Source organism: Salmo salar, chromosome ssa05 (genome assembly GCF_905237065.1).
Source record: "Salmo salar chromosome ssa05, Ssal_v3.1, whole genome shotgun sequence".
Lineage (NCBI taxonomy): Eukaryota > Metazoa > Chordata > Actinopteri > Salmoniformes > Salmonidae > Salmo > Salmo salar.
In genome coordinates, this window is record NC_059446.1 from 17,216,895 (window position 1) to 17,234,964 (window position 18,070).

General features: G+C 47.1%; 1 protein-coding gene and 1 long non-coding RNA gene across 7 annotated transcripts in view; one reads left to right on the forward strand and one right to left on the reverse strand.

Moving 5' to 3' along the window:
- Positions 1-240: 240 nt before the first annotated feature.
- LOC106604348 (glutamate receptor 1) overlaps positions 241-18,070 on the reverse strand; it is a 160,668-nt gene continuing 142,838 nt past the window's right edge. Inside the window, exons 14-16 of one of the 6 annotated variants that reach the window (XM_045717945.1) lie at positions 7,966-8,080; positions 3,446-3,580; positions 241-1,115 (exon numbers count right to left, since the gene is read on the reverse strand). In XM_045717945.1, coding sequence (XP_045573901.1) covers positions 912-1,115; positions 3,446-3,580; positions 7,966-8,080 — 454 coding nt within the window. In that variant the 3' untranslated portion in view covers positions 241-911. Of the gene's footprint in view, positions 1,116-3,283; positions 3,581-7,965; positions 8,081-8,987; positions 9,103-18,070 lie in introns of those variants that run through there. The other 5 variants (XM_045717947.1, XM_045717944.1, XM_045717946.1 and 2 more) reach the window with 5 other exon arrangements.
- Positions 11,351-13,498, forward strand: LOC123743082 (uncharacterized). Its single transcript, XR_006769833.1, has 3 exons — positions 11,351-11,401; positions 11,445-11,987; positions 12,124-13,498. It is a non-coding gene; the product is annotated as an uncharacterized lncRNA (long non-coding RNA).

The window sequence follows — 18,070 nt, forward strand, 5'->3', positions numbered from 1 at the left end:
CTCAGGGCAAGCCAGGGCAGGGCAGAGAAGGTCATCTCAGGGCAGGGCAGGGCAGAGAAGGTCATCTCAGGGCAAGCCAGGGCAGGGCAGAGAAGGTCATCTCAGGGCAGGGCAGGGCAGTGCAGAGCAGGGTCATCTCAGGGCAGGGCAGGGCAGATCAAGGCAGAGAAGGTCATCTCAGGGCATGTCAGGGCAGAGAAGGTCATCTCAGGGCAGGGCAGGTCAGGGCAGAGAAGGTCATCTCAGGGCAGAGAAGGTCTTCTCAGGGCAGGTCAGGGCAGAGAAGGTCATCTCAGGGCAGGGCAGGGCAGGTCAGGGCAGAGAAGGTCATCTCAGGGCAGAGAAGGTCATCTCAGGGCAAGGGCAGAGAAGGTCATCTCAGGGCAGGTCAGGGCAGAGAAGGTCATCTCAGGGCAGGGCAGGGCAGGTCAGGGCAGAGAAGGTCATCTCAGGGCAGAGAAGGTCATCTCAGGGCAGGGCAGGGCAGAGAAGGTCATCTCAGGGCAGGGCAGGGCAGAGAAGGTCATCTCAGGGCAGGTCAGGCGGCATTTACGGGATAGTTCTCTCTTTTTTTACACAGAAATGAATACCTTCTTTCAAAAAATCTGAACAAAAGAAAAAAAAACATCTCGGCCCAACAATGGCCCCTTTTCGTAGCAACATGTTCCTCATCTTCTTTTGTTTTCATTTTTATACTCCATCTACATTTCCCCTGTTCGTAATGAGTGATTTCAGAATGCATTTGGCAGCAGTATTGAAGTCTGTCTCGGACACACATCACGCAGCCACCACATAAACAACGTGTCAGAAAGACGGCCATGTTCATAAGGTCAATGTCACCATTAATGTGGCCATCTTTGTAAGGTCTATGAGTCAGTCTCCTGCTCAGCCCCTTGTGCCAGGTCATGTGATTACATGCCGGAGGCGCTGAGCCCCATGCTGGCGTTGTGGCTCATGCAGGGGAGAGTCTGGACTGTTTTAGGGAAGTCGTGAGTTAGGATGCGTCCATTCTCTCCTCCTCCTGCTCCTCCTATTCCTCCTCCTCCCCCGTTCCCGTTCCCGTTCCCACTCATTCTGGTCATGGTGGAGCAGTGCATGGCGTCGTTGATGTTCTGCTGCAGATAACAGAGAGAGAGAAGAGGGGAACAGAGTTGGACACCAAGACAAGATGACAGTCACAGGCATGCATACATCCTGTCTATGGGCTCTCAGTAATACTGGTCATCTAATCAGAGGTTAGTCCTACCAGGTAAATACTGTCTATGGGCTCTAAGTAATACTGGTCACCTAATCAGAGGTTAACCCTACCAGGTAAATACTGTCTATGGCTCTCAGTAATACTGGTCATCTAATCAGAGGTTAGTCCTACCAGGTAAATACTGTCTATGGGCTCTCAGTAATACTGGTCATCTAATCAGAGGTTAGTCCTACCAGGTAAATACTGTCTATGGGCTCTCAGTAATACTGGTCATCTAATCAGAGGTTAACCCTACCAGGTAAATACTGTCTATGGGCTCTCAGTAATACTGGTCATCTAATCAGAGGTTAACCCTACCAGGTAAATACTGTCTATGGGCTCTCAGTAATACTGGTCATCTAATCAGAGGTTAACCCTACCAGGTAAATACTGTCTATGGGCTCTCAGTAATACTGGTCGTCTAATCAGAGGTTAGCCCTACCAGGAAAATAGTGTCTATGGGCTCCCAGTAATACTGGTCATCTAATCAGAGGTTAACCCTACCAGGTAAATACTGTCTATGGGCTCTCAGTAATACTGGTCATCTAATCAGAGGTTAGCCCTACCAGGTAAATAGTGTATGTATCTCCTGGGGATTTAGACTCTAACAAAGACAAGATGATAGGCTGGTGTAATATAACAATAATATAATAAAATATTACAATATCATAGTATTATAATACAGTAGAATAATATTGTATTATATTGTGTGTCTTGTAATTCGCTGACGTTTCAACTTTATTGAATCAACAGCCCTCCATTTGACCCCCTTGTATTTGATTTGTCTACAGGAATACTGGAATATATTAACAATATTAGTTGTGTGAATGAATGTGTAACTGGATACAGGCATATATGAATAGGATAGAAACAATTATGTCTCTAATATGATGGTAAGTGGGTGGCAGAAAATGGATACGTTCCAAATGGCATCCTATTCTCTATAGAGTGCACCCTATTCTCTTTAGTGTGCACCCTATGGGCTCTGGTCAAAAGTAGAACACTATGTAGAGATTAGGGTGCCATTTGGGACTCAGCGTGTTATCTTTTATGGTCTTCTTCTAGCTACTGACTGTTACTGGCGCGGAGCAGTAAACCACTCTGATAGCCGACACGCATCACACTCCCAATTTGGAAGGAAGGAGGTAAAGGCAGCTAAACTATTTCTCTCTTTGGCCTTATTGCTCTGAGCTACAGTCACATAGAACACAAACCAATGGGGCTGAAAGTAGAGCTAATGGTGTGTGTGTGTGTGTGTGTGTGTGTGTGTGTGTGTGTGTGTGTGTGTGTGTGTGTGTGTGTGTGTGTGTGTGTGTGTGTGTGTGTGTGTGTGTGTGTGTGTGTGTGTGTGTGTGTGTGTGTGTGTGTGTGTGGTTGCTAGCTCCTGACTAGCAACCACACACACACTGATTTAATTCCAGTGAAACCTGAGCGTGTGGGAAGAATTAGGCTACAATACTGCACTTCTATAATTGGTTGGTTCTCAAAAGCAGTGCGTGCGTGCGTGTGTGTGTGTGTGTGTGTGGGCTTCTAGAGCTGCTTCCAGGTTGTAATAATAAAACTAGTGTCAGTCAACCTATTGTTCATTACCACATATCAGCCTTTAGTTGTAAGCTTGGGTTATCTGTCCAAACAGCTGATTTGACAGAAGCATACCATAGAATCTATCATCTCTGTTTTTATCATCTCTGTTACAGCAGTTTATCCTCATAGTGGGTGGCAACATATATAGGATGCTACTACAATGGACCTGCACTACAACATATAGAGTCAGCAGAGGAGGGAGGTAAAGAGAGAAAGATTAGGGACAGAGACAGGTAGAGAAAAAGAGACAGACAGAGGTAAAAGGGTAAAGAGGGAGATTCAGAGGTAGAGACTTTGTGTTGCGGTTGAGAAGCAGTGAGGTGCTACAGGTGGGTCTACTGTGATCACACGGTTAGATGGCTGGAGGGAGGGAGGGGTGAGGAAGAGGAGGAGGAAGAAGAGGCAGATGATATCAACATCATCATCATCAATCATCATCGTCATGGTATCACAGTTTCCTACCCCGTGTCCTCTGTTCTCTCTCTCCTATATCTTAACAGTGTTGTTGGAGTACAGGCTGTAGCTCTGCAGCTCTGTGTAAGGAGCAGTAGCGCCCCCTGTGTCTAAGGCTGAGCACTGAAAGGTCTGAGCGGCGGATGCGGCGGCGGCACGCGCGGTGGACACCTTCATTCTCTGAGACTCGGTTCGTGACTTGTAGCAGAACTCCACCAACGCCACCAGCATGGCCAGGCCCAGCCCTCCAATCAGAATGTAGAACACTCCGGCCACGTTGCTCAGGCTCAACGCACTCGTCTTATCCTGAGGGGGGAGGAGGGGGAGAGATGTGGTGAGGAGGAGTGAGGGGAGGGGACATACATTCATTACATACACACTGACACCATAGATACAAACACCTTATATACAAACACCATAGTAGAAATCATGGACAAACACAGAAACATATACTAAAGACATACTTTGCATACAAAAAAAACCACACAGAAGCAGCATGCACATAGAGATAATCAAATACACGCACGCACGCACGCACGCACGCACGCACGCACGCACGCACGCACACACACACACACACACACACACACACACACACACACACACACACACACACGCACACACGCACACACGCACACACACACACACAGAAAGACACGTTTCAGGACTCCCAGAAAACACATAACAGTTCTGCCCTGCTTAGTTAACTAACCCAAACAAAATACAGGTAGACAACATAATACTCACTAAATAACACATGCACCTTCATACTACTGATATTACACACTGGCTTCATTAATAAGAAACTATTTAAAATACTTTAACTAACTATTGTTTGAAACTAACTTGACATAGTAAATAGCCCACTCACTCTGCACTCAGACACACCTAGCGCTTGAATAGCTAGTCTAACTTTATATACATTTCCTTTCTTCGTTTCTGAGGGGGTTCAGATCAAGTGTGTTTTTCAATACAATAAAACTTTGAGTCAAATCCTCATAAGATCCATGCATTCATGCAGCATTAATTTAACAGGCAGAGAGTCTAAATTCACTTTAACCCACATATTGTGGGATGGCCCGTTATCGTGTTGATCTACAGTATATATCCATCTAGAACATTAAAGTATATTTATTCTCTATTTCTAACAGATAAACTCTGGTTATCATTCTGGGGTTGTGGGTTAAGGAGGGTTGAGGCTGTTGCTTCATTCTCAGCGGTGAGAAACCATGCAGGTCAAGACAATCGGATCATTATCAAACTCCCTGATTTAGGGTTTAGGTTTATGTTGGGTGTATGGGGTTGCTAGCCTCGCAAGCTTAATCAATTATGTATGCTTGCAGGATCAGGCAGGCTCGCGAGGCTAAGGGGTGCAAGGCTGAATAATATCTGTAGCTTTCATATGTTTTATGGGGTGGGGTGTACCTCTCACACTGGACAGGATAGAGCCAGACCAGGCAGGCTGGTGTGGAGAGGACGTTTTGGGGTGTTTCAGGGCCGGGTCATGTTAGGAGACGGGAGTCAAGGGTTAAAAGTGTTCTGAGCCTTTCACAGGGTCCATCGGTCAAATCAAAATCACAAACTCTCTCTCTCTCTCTCCACACTGACATGCAGGCTGCATCCAAAATGGCATCCTAAGTGCACTGTATAAAGAATTAGGTTGCCATTTCAAACAAAACTCAGTCCCATTGTAGTTTATGTCGATTCTAGGTCCTTGGGGCTCTGTTCTTTGTTTTCTTCTCTGCCTGTCTACTTTCAGAGACCACTCTGACAACAGCTATGTCTTCTCTGCCTGTCTGCTTTCAGAGACCACTCTGACAACAGCTATGTGATCTCTGCCTGTCTGCTTTCAGAGACCACTCTGACAACAGCTATGTGATCTCTGCCTGTCTGCTTTCAGAGACCACTCTGACAACAGCTATGTGATCTCTGCCTGTCTGCTTTCAGAGACCACTCTGACAACAGCTATGTCTTCTCTGCCTGTCTGCTTTCAGAGACCACTCTGACAACAGCTATGTGTTCTCTGCCTGTCTGCTTTCAGAGACCACTCTGACAACAGCTATGTGATATTTCTCTGTATGTTTCTATTCCCTTGGGTTTATGGCTGAATCAGCAGAGTGCACTTTACAATGATGTACTTCAGCATGATGTAGCACTGCCGCTCTTACATGAGGGATGCCTGTGATTTCCCTCCTGTATTACCATGGCTATATCAACACGATCACCATCATACATTAGCTTTACATCACTGCAAAACAACCTCACAGATGAGTCAAGGGAAATAAAAAGTGAATGTTACGCTCTCTTCAAAGAACACACATAGAGGTACTGCGTACAGTGGCTTGCGAAAGTATTCAACCCCTTGGCATTTTTCCTATTTTGTTGCCTTACAACCTGGAATTAAAATGGATTTTTGGGGGGTTTGTATCATTTGATTTATACAACATGCCTACCACTTTGAAGATGCAAAATATTTTTTATTGTGAAACAAACAAGAAATAAGACAAGAAAAACTGAAAACTTGAGCATGCATAACTCTTCACCCACCCAAAGTCAATAATTTGTGGAGTCACCTTTTGCAGCAATTACAGCTGCAAGTCTCTTGGGGTATGTCTCTATAAGCTTGGCACATCTAGCCACTGGGATTTTGCCCATTCTTCAAAGCAAAACTGCTCCAGCTCCTTCAAGTTGGATGGGTTCCGCTGGTGTACAGCAATCTTTAGGTCATACCACAGATTCTCAATTGGATTGAGGTCTGGGCTTTGACTAGGCCATTCCAAGACATTTAAATGTTTCCCCTTAAACCACTCGAGTGTTGCTTTGGCAGTATGCTTAGGGTCATTGTCCTGCTGGAAGGGGAACCTCCGTCCCAGTCTCAAATCTCCGGAAGACTGAAACAGGTTTCCCTCAAGAATTTTCCTGTATTTAGCATCATCCATCATTCCTTCAATTCTGACCAGTTTCCCAGTCCCTGCTGATGAAAAACATCCCCACAGCATGATGCTGCCACCACCATGCTTCACTGCGGGGATGGGGTTCTCGGGGTGATGAGAGGTGTTGGGTTTGTGTCAGACATAGCGTTTTCCTTGATGGCCAAAAACCTCAATTTTAGTCTGATCTGACCAGAGTACCTTCTTCCATATGTTTGGGGAGTATCCCAAATGCCTTTTGGCAAACACCAAACATGTTTGCTTATTTTCTTCTGGCCACTCTTCCGTAAAGCCCAGCTCTGTGGAGTGTATGGCTTAAAGTGGTCCTATGGACAGATACTCCAATCTCCGCTGTGGAGCTTTGCAGCTCCTTCAGGGTTATCTTTGGTCTCTTTGTTGACTCTCTGATTAATGCCCTCCTTGCCTGGTCTGTGCGTTTTGGTGGGTAGCCCTCTCTTGGCAGGTTTGTTGTGGTGCAATGTTTTTTCAATTTTTTAATAATGGATTTAATGGTGCCGCATAGGATTTTCAAAGTTTTGGATATTTTTTTATAACCTAACCCTGATCTGTACTTCTCCACAACTTTGTCCCTGACCTGTTTGGAGAGCTCCTTGGTCTTTATAGTGCCGCTTACTTGGTGGTGCCCCTTGCTTAGTGGTGTTGCAGACTCTGGGGCCTTTCAGAACAGGTGTATATAACCTGAGATCATGTGACACTTAGATTGCACACAGGTGGACTTTATTTAACTAATTATGTAACTTCTGAAGGTAATTGGTTGCACCAGATCTTATTTAGGGGCTTCACAGCGAAGGGGATGAAGACATTTGCACGCACCTTCCTTTTTTTTCCTTTTTAAAATTTAAATTTTTAATTTTTTTCATTTCACTTCAGCAATTTGGACTATTTTGTGTATGTCCATTACATGATATCCAAATAAAAATCAATTTAAATTACAGGTTGTAATACAACAAAATAGGACAAACGCCAAGGGGGTGAATACTTTTGCAAGGCACTGTATGTGGCTGATGCTCTGCAAACAAGGAGCAGGCAGCATATGTTCTTGGGTATCACAACATATGACCTCTAGCATATTTACACCGTCATTTGATTTAACGACCGTAAACCCCACTGTTTTACCTCAACCATCAAGGTTAGTAGTTAATTCACTCCTTGGCCTCATTATGGAGAGAACATCAGTGTGGGGAGAGAGAGAGAACAGTGATTGGCTTCCAGAGAGAGAGAGAGAGAGAGAGAGAGAGAGAGAAATGGATTTTAAGTCCACCAATCTCAGTCACTATACTAATGAGAACCACTGGCACGTCTAAGTAGTGAACTGAGAGAGAGAGAGCGATAGTTTGAGATATCAGGGCTGGTCTGGGAACAGACTTTACAGGGCTTCTGTAGTTTCAGACTGGTCTTGAATCAGGGGTTTTGAGGAGGATGTGAGGAGTGTTTGGGGTATAAGGACTGGTCTAGGATCAGGGGTTTTGAGGAGGATGTGAGGAGTGTTTGGTGTATAAGGACGGTCTAGGATCAGGGGTTTTGAGGAGGATGTGAGGAGTGTTTGGTGTATAAGGACGGTCTAGGATCAGGGGTTTTGACAAGGATGTGAGGAGTGATTGGGGTATAAGGACTGGTCTAGGATCAGGGGTTTTCAGGAAGATGTGAGGAGTGTTTGGTGTATAAGGACAGGTCTAGGATCATGGGTTTTATGCGGGTGTGTTTGGGGGTATAAGGACTGAGTTATAGTGTGTGACTGACCTTGCGTCCGGAGTCGTTGCTGCCACACTCTCCTTTATCGTACCACCATTTGTTCTTTAGTTTGTCTAAGACGGCCTGCTCATTGAGCTTCAACACGGCTAGGTTTACCGGGATCCTGCACGTACACCACACCACACCACACCACACCCAGGACAGGGCAGGGCCATAACATAAATAACATAGCATAACATATGTTATCTTATGTCAGTCATTCAGAACATGTCCAATCATATACCACATCTACGCATCAAGGTTTACTGCAATTTAGCTGTGTCACTGGTTAGAAGTTGGAAACCTCACACACACATTCACTCACAGGCAAATACATACAGTAAACAGGAACATCATTAGGAACATACATGTACATCAGAGTCAAAGTGATATGTGTTAATACTCCATCTATCTCTCTCCCTACTGTACTGTACGGTAGTAGATGTGTATTACTGTATCACTTTGGGTAACCGGCACACTAGCTGTGAACCCTCTGTTACGGAACACAACACGTCAGAAAATATTCTGATTGCAGATTCTATTCCCCTTTAAAAGCTGTAGGAGTGTCTAGTTAGTAGGAGGTGCTTGGGGACAGAGATACAAAAAAACAATTATGTTCTTTGTGTGTGTGAAGTCTTCAGTGTATCAGCTTGACAGGGATCCTACGCATGAATGCATGGTATCCTTACTTATTCATGAGAATAAAATACAAACTGTGCCAATTCCAGACACCCTCCTCCCAGAAGGACTAGAGTAGGTTATCTTGGCTAGAGAGAGAGCATGATGTCACTCTGTAGTTTTAAGTTGGCCCCTACACACAGTTGAAGCACTTGTTACCCTTTGTGTTGAAGTCGGGGCCATAGACTGGGAAGAGATAAAATATAATGTGTCTCTCTTGTGTTTTAATCCCTCCCCCACCCACCATACAAAGTTGTCAGGAAGTGTTGCCATCCAGAGTGTCTGAGCAGCTTTGTGATTGGCCGGTTACCCCCCTGGTGGATCAGCGTGGTTGGTTGAAACAGGGTTCTGACCTTGGAGTCCCCGCCCCCGCTGCCACACTCGCCCTTGTCGTACCACCATTTGTTTTTCAGTTTGTCCAACAGGCCTTGCTCGTTCAGTTTTAACACGGCCAGGTTAACAGGGTTTCTTTAGAACGATAATAGATAGAATCATAACTGGGTCAGTTTTCCTGGGTTAGGAAATAGTACTGTATATTATGGACAGGTATATAAATATGTATTTATAGACTGTACAGAGTGACTTCGAAAATGTTGGAGCTATATTTTAATAATGATAACTGCGTTAGCATTTGAAAGAGTATATGGACAGGTAGGTAAGTAGTCTGTACAGTGGTTATGATTATGAATGTTGAATCGCTAGATTACGCCACCTGCTTGGATAAACCTATGGCGATATATGGAGTGAAACTACTATGGAGCAGGGTTGATCTTGAGTTTAGACACTCTAAATGCTTGATATACAGTATATTACTTATATATCTCAATGGACAGAAATGCTTGCTGGCCATACTTGAGTCAGGTTTAACCACATAGAGGACAGGACCTCTTAGAGGAGGTAGAGAGCAGATATCATGGAGAGATGCTTCAGATTTGGATGCCTACCTGTCTGTCTGTAGATGCTCATGTCCTTTCAATGTTTCCACTATGGATATGGGGAACTATCACTGTTCCATCCAGCCTTATCATTCTTAGAGACAGGAATTCAGTGTTCAGAAATGTAGGTCTATCAGCATTCACTTCATACAAATATGCTTAGTTGTTGAGTGTCAAAACTCAATTTAGAGTTTCTCTTACTCCTTCCTTAGCTGATAATTGACTCTAGCATAGAAAGAAGACCACCAACTAGATCAGCAAACTCAACTATCACATCCATATCTATAGCACCTCTCTCTCTCTCACTCTCTCACTCTCTCTCAGTAAAACCTCTGAATCCTTTCTCATCCCAGGTAGAGTCAGACATGGATGTTTATGTGTTCAGGTACAGTATATAATAATATACCCTGTTGGTGGGTTAGAGGTCGAGTAGATGAGGCGGCAGAGTGCTTGGTGGTGGGTTAGAGGTTGAGTAGATGAAGCAGCAGAGTGCTTGATAGTGGGTTAGAGGTTGAGTAGATGAAGCAGCAGAGTGCTTGGTGGTGGGTTAAAGGTTAGAGGTCGAGTAGATGAAGCAGCAGAGTGCTTGGTGGTGGGTTAAAGGTTAGAGGTCGAGTAGATGAGGCGGCAGAGTGCTTGGTGGTGGGTTAAAGGTTAGACATCGAGTAGATGAAGCAGCAGAGTGCTTGGTGGTGGGTTAAAGGTTAGACATCGAGTAGATGAAGCAGCAGAGTGCTTGGTGGTGGGTTAAAGGTTAGACATCGAGTAGATGAAGCAGCAGAGTGCTTGGTGGTGGGTTAAAGGTTAGAGGTCGAGTAGATGAAGCAGCAGAGTGCTTGGTGGTGGGTTAGAGGTTAGAGGTCGAGTAGATGAGGCGGCAGAGTGCTTGGTGGTGGGTTAGAGGTCGAGTAGATGAAGCAGCAGAGTGCTTGGTGGTGGGTTAGAGATTAGAGGTTGAGTAGATGAAGCAGCAGAGTGCTTGGTGGTGGGTTAGAGATTAGAGGTCGAGTAGATGAAGCAGCAGAGTGCTTGGTGGTGGGTTAGAGGTTAGAGATCGAGTAGATGAGGTGGCAGAGTGCTTGGTGGTGGGTTAGAGATTAGAGGTCAAGTAGATGAAGCAGCAGAGTGCTTGGTGGTGGGTTAGAGGTTAGAGGTCGAGTAGATGAAGCAGCAGAGTGCTTGGTGGTGGGTTAGAGATTAGAGGTCGAGTAGATGAAGCAGCAGAGTGCTTGGTGGTGGGTTAGAGGTTAGAGGTCGAGTAGATGAGGTGGCAGAGTGCTTGGTGGTGGGTTAGAGGTTAGAGGTCGAGTAGATGAGGTGGCAGAGTGCTTGATGGTGGGTTAGAGATTAGAGGTCGAGTAGATGAAGCAGCAGAGTGCTTGGTGGTGGGTCAGAGGTCGAGTAGATGAAGTAGCAGAGTGCTTGGTGGTGTGTTAGAGGTTAGAGGTCGAGTAGATGAGGCGGCAGAGTGCTTGGTGGTGGGTTAAAGGTTAGAGGTCGAGTAGATGAGGCGGCAGAGTGCTTGGTGGTGGGTTAGAGGTCGAGTAGATGAAGCAGCAGAGTGCTTGGTGGTGGGTTAGAGGTCGAGTAGATGAGGCGGCAGAGTGCTTGGTGGTGGGTTAAAGGTTAGAGGTCGAGTAGATGAGGCGGCAGAGTGCTTGGTGGTGGGTTAAAGTTTAGAGGTCGAGTAGATGAAGCAGCAGAGTGCTTGGTGGTGGGTTAAAGGTTAGACATCGAGTAGATGAAGCAGCAGAGTGCTTGGTGGTGGGTTAAAGGTTAGAGGTCGAGTAGATGAAGCAGCAGAGTGCTTGGTGGTGGGTTAGAGGTTAGAGGTCGAGTAGATGAGGCGGCAGAGTGCTTGGTGGTGGGTTAGAGGTCGAGTAGATGAAGCAGCAGAGTGCTTGGTGGTGGGTTAGAGATTAGAGGTTGAGTAGATGAAGCAGCAGAGTGCTTGGTGGTGGGTTAGAGATTAGAGGTCGAGTAGATGAAGCAGCAGAGTGCTTGGTGGTGGGTTAGAGGTTAGAGATCGAGTAGATGAGGTGGCAGAGTGCTTGGTGGTGGGTTAGAGATTAGAGGTCAAGTAGATGAAGCAGCAGAGTGCTTGGTGGTGGGTTAGAGGTTAGAGGTCGAGTAGATGAAGCAGCAGAGTGCTTGGTGGTGGGTTAGAGATTAGAGGTCGAGTAGATGAAGCAGCAGAGTGCTTGGTGGTGGGTTAGAGGTTAGAGGTCGAGTAGATGAGGTGGCAGAGTGCTTGGTGGTGGGTTAGAGGTTAGAGGTCGAGTAGATGAGGTGGCAGAGTGCTTGATGGTGGGTTAGAGATTAGAGGTCGAGTAGATGAAGCAGCAGAGTGCTTGGTGGTGGGTCAGAGGTCGAGTAGATGAAGTAGCAGAGTGCTTGGTGGTGTGTTAGAGGTTAGAGGTCGAGCAGATGAGGCGGCAGAGTGCTTGGTGGTGGGTTAAAGGTTAGAGGTCGAGTAGATGAGGCGGCAGAGTGCTTGGTGGTGGGTTAGAGGTCGAGTAGATGAAGCAGCAGAGTGCTTGGTGGTGGGTTAGAGGTCGAGTAGATGAGGCGGCAGAGTGCTTGGTGGTGGGTTAAAGGTTAGAGGTCGAGTAGATGAGGCGGCAGAGTGCTTGGTGGTGGGTTAAAGTTTAGAGGTCGAGTAGATGAAGCAGCAGAGTGCTTGGTGGTGGGTTAGGGGTTGAGTAGATGAAGCAGCAGAGTGCTTGGTGGTGGGTTAGAGATTAGAGGTCGAGTAGATGAAGCAGCAGAGTGCTTGGTGGTGAGGTAGAGGTCGAGTAGATGAAGCAGCAGAGTGCTTGGTGGTGGGTTAAAGGTTAGAGGTCGAGTAGATGAAGCAGCAGAGTGCTTGGTGGTGGGTTAAAGGTTAGAGGTCGAGTAGATGAAGGGCGGCAGAGTGCTTGGTGGTGGGTTAAAGGTTAGACATCGAGTAGATGAAGCAGCAGAGTGCTTGGTGGTGGGTTAAAGGTTAGACATCGAGTAGATGAAGCAGCAGAGTGCTTGGTGGTGGGTTAAAGGTTAGACATCGAGTAGATGAAGCAGCAGAGTGCTTGGTGGTGGGTTAAAGGTTAGAGGTCGAGTAGATGAAGCAGCAGAGTGCTTGGTGGTGGGTTAGAGGTTAGAGGTCGAGTAGATGAGGCGGCAGAGTGCTTGGTGGTGGGTTAGAGGTCGAGTAGATGAAGCAGCAGAGAGCTTGGTGGTGGGTTAGAGATTAGAGGTTGAGTAGATGAAGCAGCAGAGTGCTTGGTGGTGGGTTAGAGATTAGAGGTCGAGTAGATGAAGCAGCAGAGTGCTTGGTGGTGGGTTAGAGGTTAGAGGTCGAGTAGATGAGGTGGCAGAGTGCTTGGTGGTGGGTTAGAGATTAGAGGTCAAGTAGATGAAGCAGCAGAGTGCTTGGTGGTGGGTTAGAGGTTAGAGGTCGAGTAGATGAAGCATCAGAGTGCTTGGTGGTGGGTTAGAGATTAGAGGTCGAGTAGATGAAGCAGCAGAGTGCTTGGTGGTGGGTTAGAGGTTAGAGGTCGAGTAGATGAGGTGGCAGAGTGCTTGGTGGTGGGTTAGAGTTTAGAGGTCGAGTAGATGAAGCAGCAGAGTGCTTGGTGGTGGGTTAGAGATTAGAGGTCGAGTAGATGAAGCAGCAGAGTGCTTGGTGGTGGGTTAGAGGTTAGAGGTCGAGTAGATGAGGTGGCAGAGTGCTTGATGGTGGGTTAGAGATTAGAGGTCGAGTAGGTGAAGCAGCAGAGTGCTTGGTGGTGGGTCAGAGGTCGAGTAGATGAAGTAGCAGAGTGCTTGGTGGTGTGTTAGAGGTTAGAGGTCGAGTAGATGAGGCGGCAGAGTGCTTGGTGGTGGGTTAAAGGTTAGAGGTCGAGTAGATGAGGCGGCAGAGTGCTTGGTGGTGGGTTAGAGGTCGAGTAGATGAAGCAGCAGAGTGCTTGGTGGTGGGATAGAGGTTAGAAGTCGAGTAGATGAAGCAGCAGAGTGCTTGGTGGTGGGTTAGAGATTAGAGGTCGAGCAGATGAGGCGGCAGAGTGCTTGGTGGTGGGTTAAAGGTTAGAGGTCGAGTAGATGAGGCGGCAGAGTGCTTGGTGCTGGGTTAGAGATTAGAGGTCGAGTAGATGAAGCAGCAGAGTGCTTGGTGGTGGGTTAGAGGTCGAGTAGATGAGGCGGCAGAGTGCTTGGTGGTGGGTTAAAGGTTAGAGGTCGAGTAGATGAGGCGGCAGAGTGCTTGGTGGTGGGTTAAAGGTTAGAGGTCGAGTAGATGAAGCAGCAGAGTGCTTGGTGGTGAGTTAGAGGTCGAGTAGATGAAGCAGCAGGCTGCTTGGTGGTGGGTTAGAGGTTAGACATTGAGTAGATGAAGCAGCAGAGTGCTTGGTGGTGGGTTAAAGGTTAGAGGTCGAGTAGATGAAGCAGCAGTGTGCTTGGTGGTGGGTTAGAGTTTAGAGGTCGAGTAGATGAGGCGGCAGAGTGCTTGGTGGTGGGTTAAAGGTTAGAGGTCGAGTAGATGAGGCGGCAGAGTGCATGGTGGTGGGTTAGAGGTCGAGTAGATGAAGCAGCAGAGTGCTTGGTGGTGAGTTAGAGGTCGAGTAGATGAAGCAGCAGAGTGCTTGGTGGTGGGTTAGAGGTTAGAGGTCGAGTAGATGAGGCGGCAGAGTGCTTGGTGGTGGGTTAAAGGTTAGAGGTCGAGTAGATGAAGCAGCAGAGTGCTTGGTGGTGGGTTAAAGGTTAGACATCGAGTAGATGAAGCAGCAGAGTGCTTGGTGGTGGGTTAAAGGTTAGACATCGAGTAGATGAAGCAGCAGACTGCTTGGTGGTGGGTTAGAGGTTAGACATCGAGTAGATGAAGCAGCAGAGGGCTTGGTGGTGGGTTAAAGGTTAGAGGTCGAGTAGATGAGGCGGCAGAGTGCTTGGTGGTGGGTTAGAGATTAGACGTCGAGCAGATGAGGCGGCAGAGTGCTTGGTGGTGGGTTAGAGGTTGAGTAGATGAAGCAGCAGAGTGCTTGGTGGTGGGTTAGAGGACGAGTAGATGAAGCAGCAGAGTGCTTGGTGGTGGGTTAAAGGTTAGAGGTCGAGTAGATGAAGCAGCAGAGTGCTTGGTGGTGAGTTAGAGGTTGAGTAGATGAAGCAGCAGAGTGCTTGGTGGTGGGTTAAAGGTTAGAGGTCGAGTAGATGAAGCAGCAGACTGCTTGGTGGTGGGTTAGAGGTTAGACATCGAGTAGATGAAGCAGCAGAGTGCTTGGTGGTGGGTTAGAGATTAGAGGTCGAGTAGATGAAGCAGCAGAGTGCTTGGTGGTGGGTTAGAGGTTTGAGGTCGAGCAGATGAGGCGGCAGAGTGCTTGGTGGTGGGTTAGAGATTAGAGGTCGAGCAGATGAGTTGGCAGAGTGCTTGGTGGTGGGTTAGAGGTCGAGTAGATGAGGCGGCAGAGTGCTTGGTGGTGTGTTAGAGGTCGAGTAGATGAGGCGGCAGAGTGCTTGGTGGTGAGTTAGAGGTTAGAGGTCGAGTAGATGAGGCGGCAGAGTGCTTGGTGGTGGGTTAGAGGTCGAGTAGATGAAGCAGCAGAGTGCTTGGTGGTGGGATAGAGGTTAGAGGTCGAGTAGGTGAAGCTGCAGAGTGCTTGGTTGTGGGTTAGAGATTAGAGGTCGAGCAGATGAGACGGCAGAGTGCTTGGTGCTGGGTTAGAGGTCGAGTAGATGAAGCAGCAGAGTGCTTGGTGGTGGGATAGAGGTTAGAGGTCGAGTAGATGAAGCTGCAGAGTGCTTGGTTGTGGGTTAGAGATTAGAGGTTGAGCAGATGAGACGGCAGAGTGCTTGGTGGTGGGTTAAAGGTTAGAGGTCGAGTAGATGAGGCGGCAGAGTGCTTGGTGGTGGGTTAGAGATTAGAGTTCGAGTAGATGAAGCAGCAGAGTGCTTGGTGGTGGGTTAGAGGTCGAGTAGATGATGCGGCAGAGTGCTTGGTGGTGGGTTAAAGGTTAGAGGTCGAGTAGATGAGGCGGCAGAGTGCTTGGTGGTGGGTTAAAGGTTAGAGGTCGAGTAGATGAAGCAGCAGAGTGCTTGTTGGTGGGTTAGAGTTTAGAGGTCGAGTAGATGAAGCAGCAGAGTGCTTGGTGGTGGGTTAGAGGTTGAGTAGATGAAGCAGCATTGTGCTTGGTGGGTTAGAGATTAGAGGTCGAGCAGATGAGGCGGCAGAGTGCTTGGTGGTGAGTTAGAGGTCGAGTAGATGAAGCAGCAGAGTGCTTGGTGGTGGGATAGAGGTTAGAGGTCGAGTAGATGAAGCAGCAGAGTGCTTGGTGGTGGGTTAAAGGTTAGACATCGAGTAGATGAAGCAGCAGAGTGCTTGGTGGTGGGTTAGAGATTAGAGGTCGAGCAGATGAGGCGGCAGAGTGCTTGGTGGTGGGTTAAAGGTTAGAGGTCGAGTAGATGAGGCGGCAGAGTGCTTGGTGTCGGGTTAGAGGTCGAGTAGATGAAGCAGCAGAGTGCTTGGTGGTGAGTTAGAGGTCCAGTAGATGAAGCAGCAGAGTGCTTGGTGGTGGGTTAGAGGTTAGAGGTCGAGTAGATGAGGCGGCAGAGTGCTTGGTGGTGGGTTAAAGGTTAGAGGTCGAGTAGATGAAGCAGCAGAGTGCTTGGTGGTGGGTTAAAGGTTAGACATCGAGTAGATGAAGCAGCAGAGTGCTTGGTGGTGGGTTAAAGTTTAGACATCGAGTAGATGAAGCAGCAGAGTGCTTGGTGGTGGGTTAAAGGTTAGACATCGAGTAGATGAAGCAGCAGAGTGCTTGGTGGTGGGTTAAAGGTTAGAGGTCGAGTAGATGAGGCGGCAGCGTCCTTGGTGGTGGGTTAAAGGTTAGAGGTCGAGTAGATGAGGCGGCAGTGTGCTTGGTGGTGGGTTAGAGATTAGAGGTCGAGCAGATGAAGCAGCAGAGTGCTTGGTGGTGGGTTAGAGGTTGAGTAGATGAAGCAGCAGAGTGCTTGGTGGTGGGTTAGAGGTCGAGTAGATGAAGCAGCAGAGTGCTTGGTGGTGGGTTAGAGGTTAGAGGTTGAGTAGATGAAGCAGCAGAGTGCTTGATGGTGGGTTAAAGGTCGAGTAGATGAAGCAGCAGAGTGCTTGGTGGTGGGTTAAATGTTAGAGGTCGAGTAGATGAAGCAGCAGAGTGCTTGGTGGTGGGTTAAAGGTTAGAGGTCGAGTAGATTAAGCAGCAGACTGCTTGGTGGTGGGTTAGAGGTCGAGTAGATGAAGCAGCAGAGTGCTTGATGGTGGGATAGAGGTCGAGTAGATGAGGCGGCAGAGTGCTTGATGGTGGGATGGGGATAGAAGGCAGGAATGGGGTTAAAACAGGAGTGAGTTTTCCCAACAGCCTTCGTAGCTTAAGAAGTATGTTACAGTATTTCTAGAATCAAGCCACTTGTCGAACAGCTTGTCGAATCGCTAGATTACACCACCTGCATGGCTAAACCTATGGCGATATATGGAGTGAATATACTATGGAGCTGGGTTGATCTTGAGTTTGGACATTCTAAATGCTTGATATACAGTATATTACTTATATATCTTGTCGAACAGCAAAGGGCTTTAGCTTCATTTTACAAATGTAATTTGTTAATCCATACCATAAAAGATGTAGACTACCATCAAATATAGATTGTACAATAGTTATTGTCTCACGCCTAGTGCAGCTGTGTTGGGGAGATAACATACCACTTGAGTTATCAAGGCTGTAGCAGACCCACCCGAGAACAGTACATTGTACAGAACACATCAGGGATGGAGTGAGGACAGGGTCAAAACACAACAGTACACATCAGGGATGGAGCGAGGACAAGGTCAAAACACAACAATTCTTCAGGATAACAACAGTTGAGATCCTGTCAAATGAAGAGCTGTTAATGTAGAAATTCTGAGAGATGAATTCAATCAAACTGGCATCGTATCTCATATTGACTGTACTGAAATAATAGTGCAGACGGGTTTCAGACACCATGAGAATATTCAGTAGACTCCCCTCACAGGTATATGCTTAAAGATTCCCAACGTTTCCTGTGTGAGAACAAAGATACTGTCACCAGGCAACACCTCTAAGGCACATTTGATTGAACAGAGCCCTCAGTAAACAAAAAAGGGGGTGATCACTAATTTCTGAATCGGAAAGAGAAGTAATACACATTTTATAATTTTCATGGCTTCATTTTCCTACATCTTGAGTGGCTGGCCAGAACAATGGCATCTCAATGAAGGAGACCATTCAGTCTGAAAATGTCTCAGACTCCCTTACAAAACATTATCTGAGTAATGATCTTCTCTGTCAATATCAGACATCTGTGAATACCACCGATCACTCTCAGTGTGTGTGAGTGAGTGAGTGAGTGAGTGAGTGAGTGAGTGAGTGAGTGAGTGAGTGAGTGAGTGAGTGAGTGAGTGAGTGAGTGAGTGAGTGAGTGAGTGAGTGAGTGAGTGAGTGAGTGAGTGTGGAGAGAGAGAGAGAGAGAGAGAAATTGAT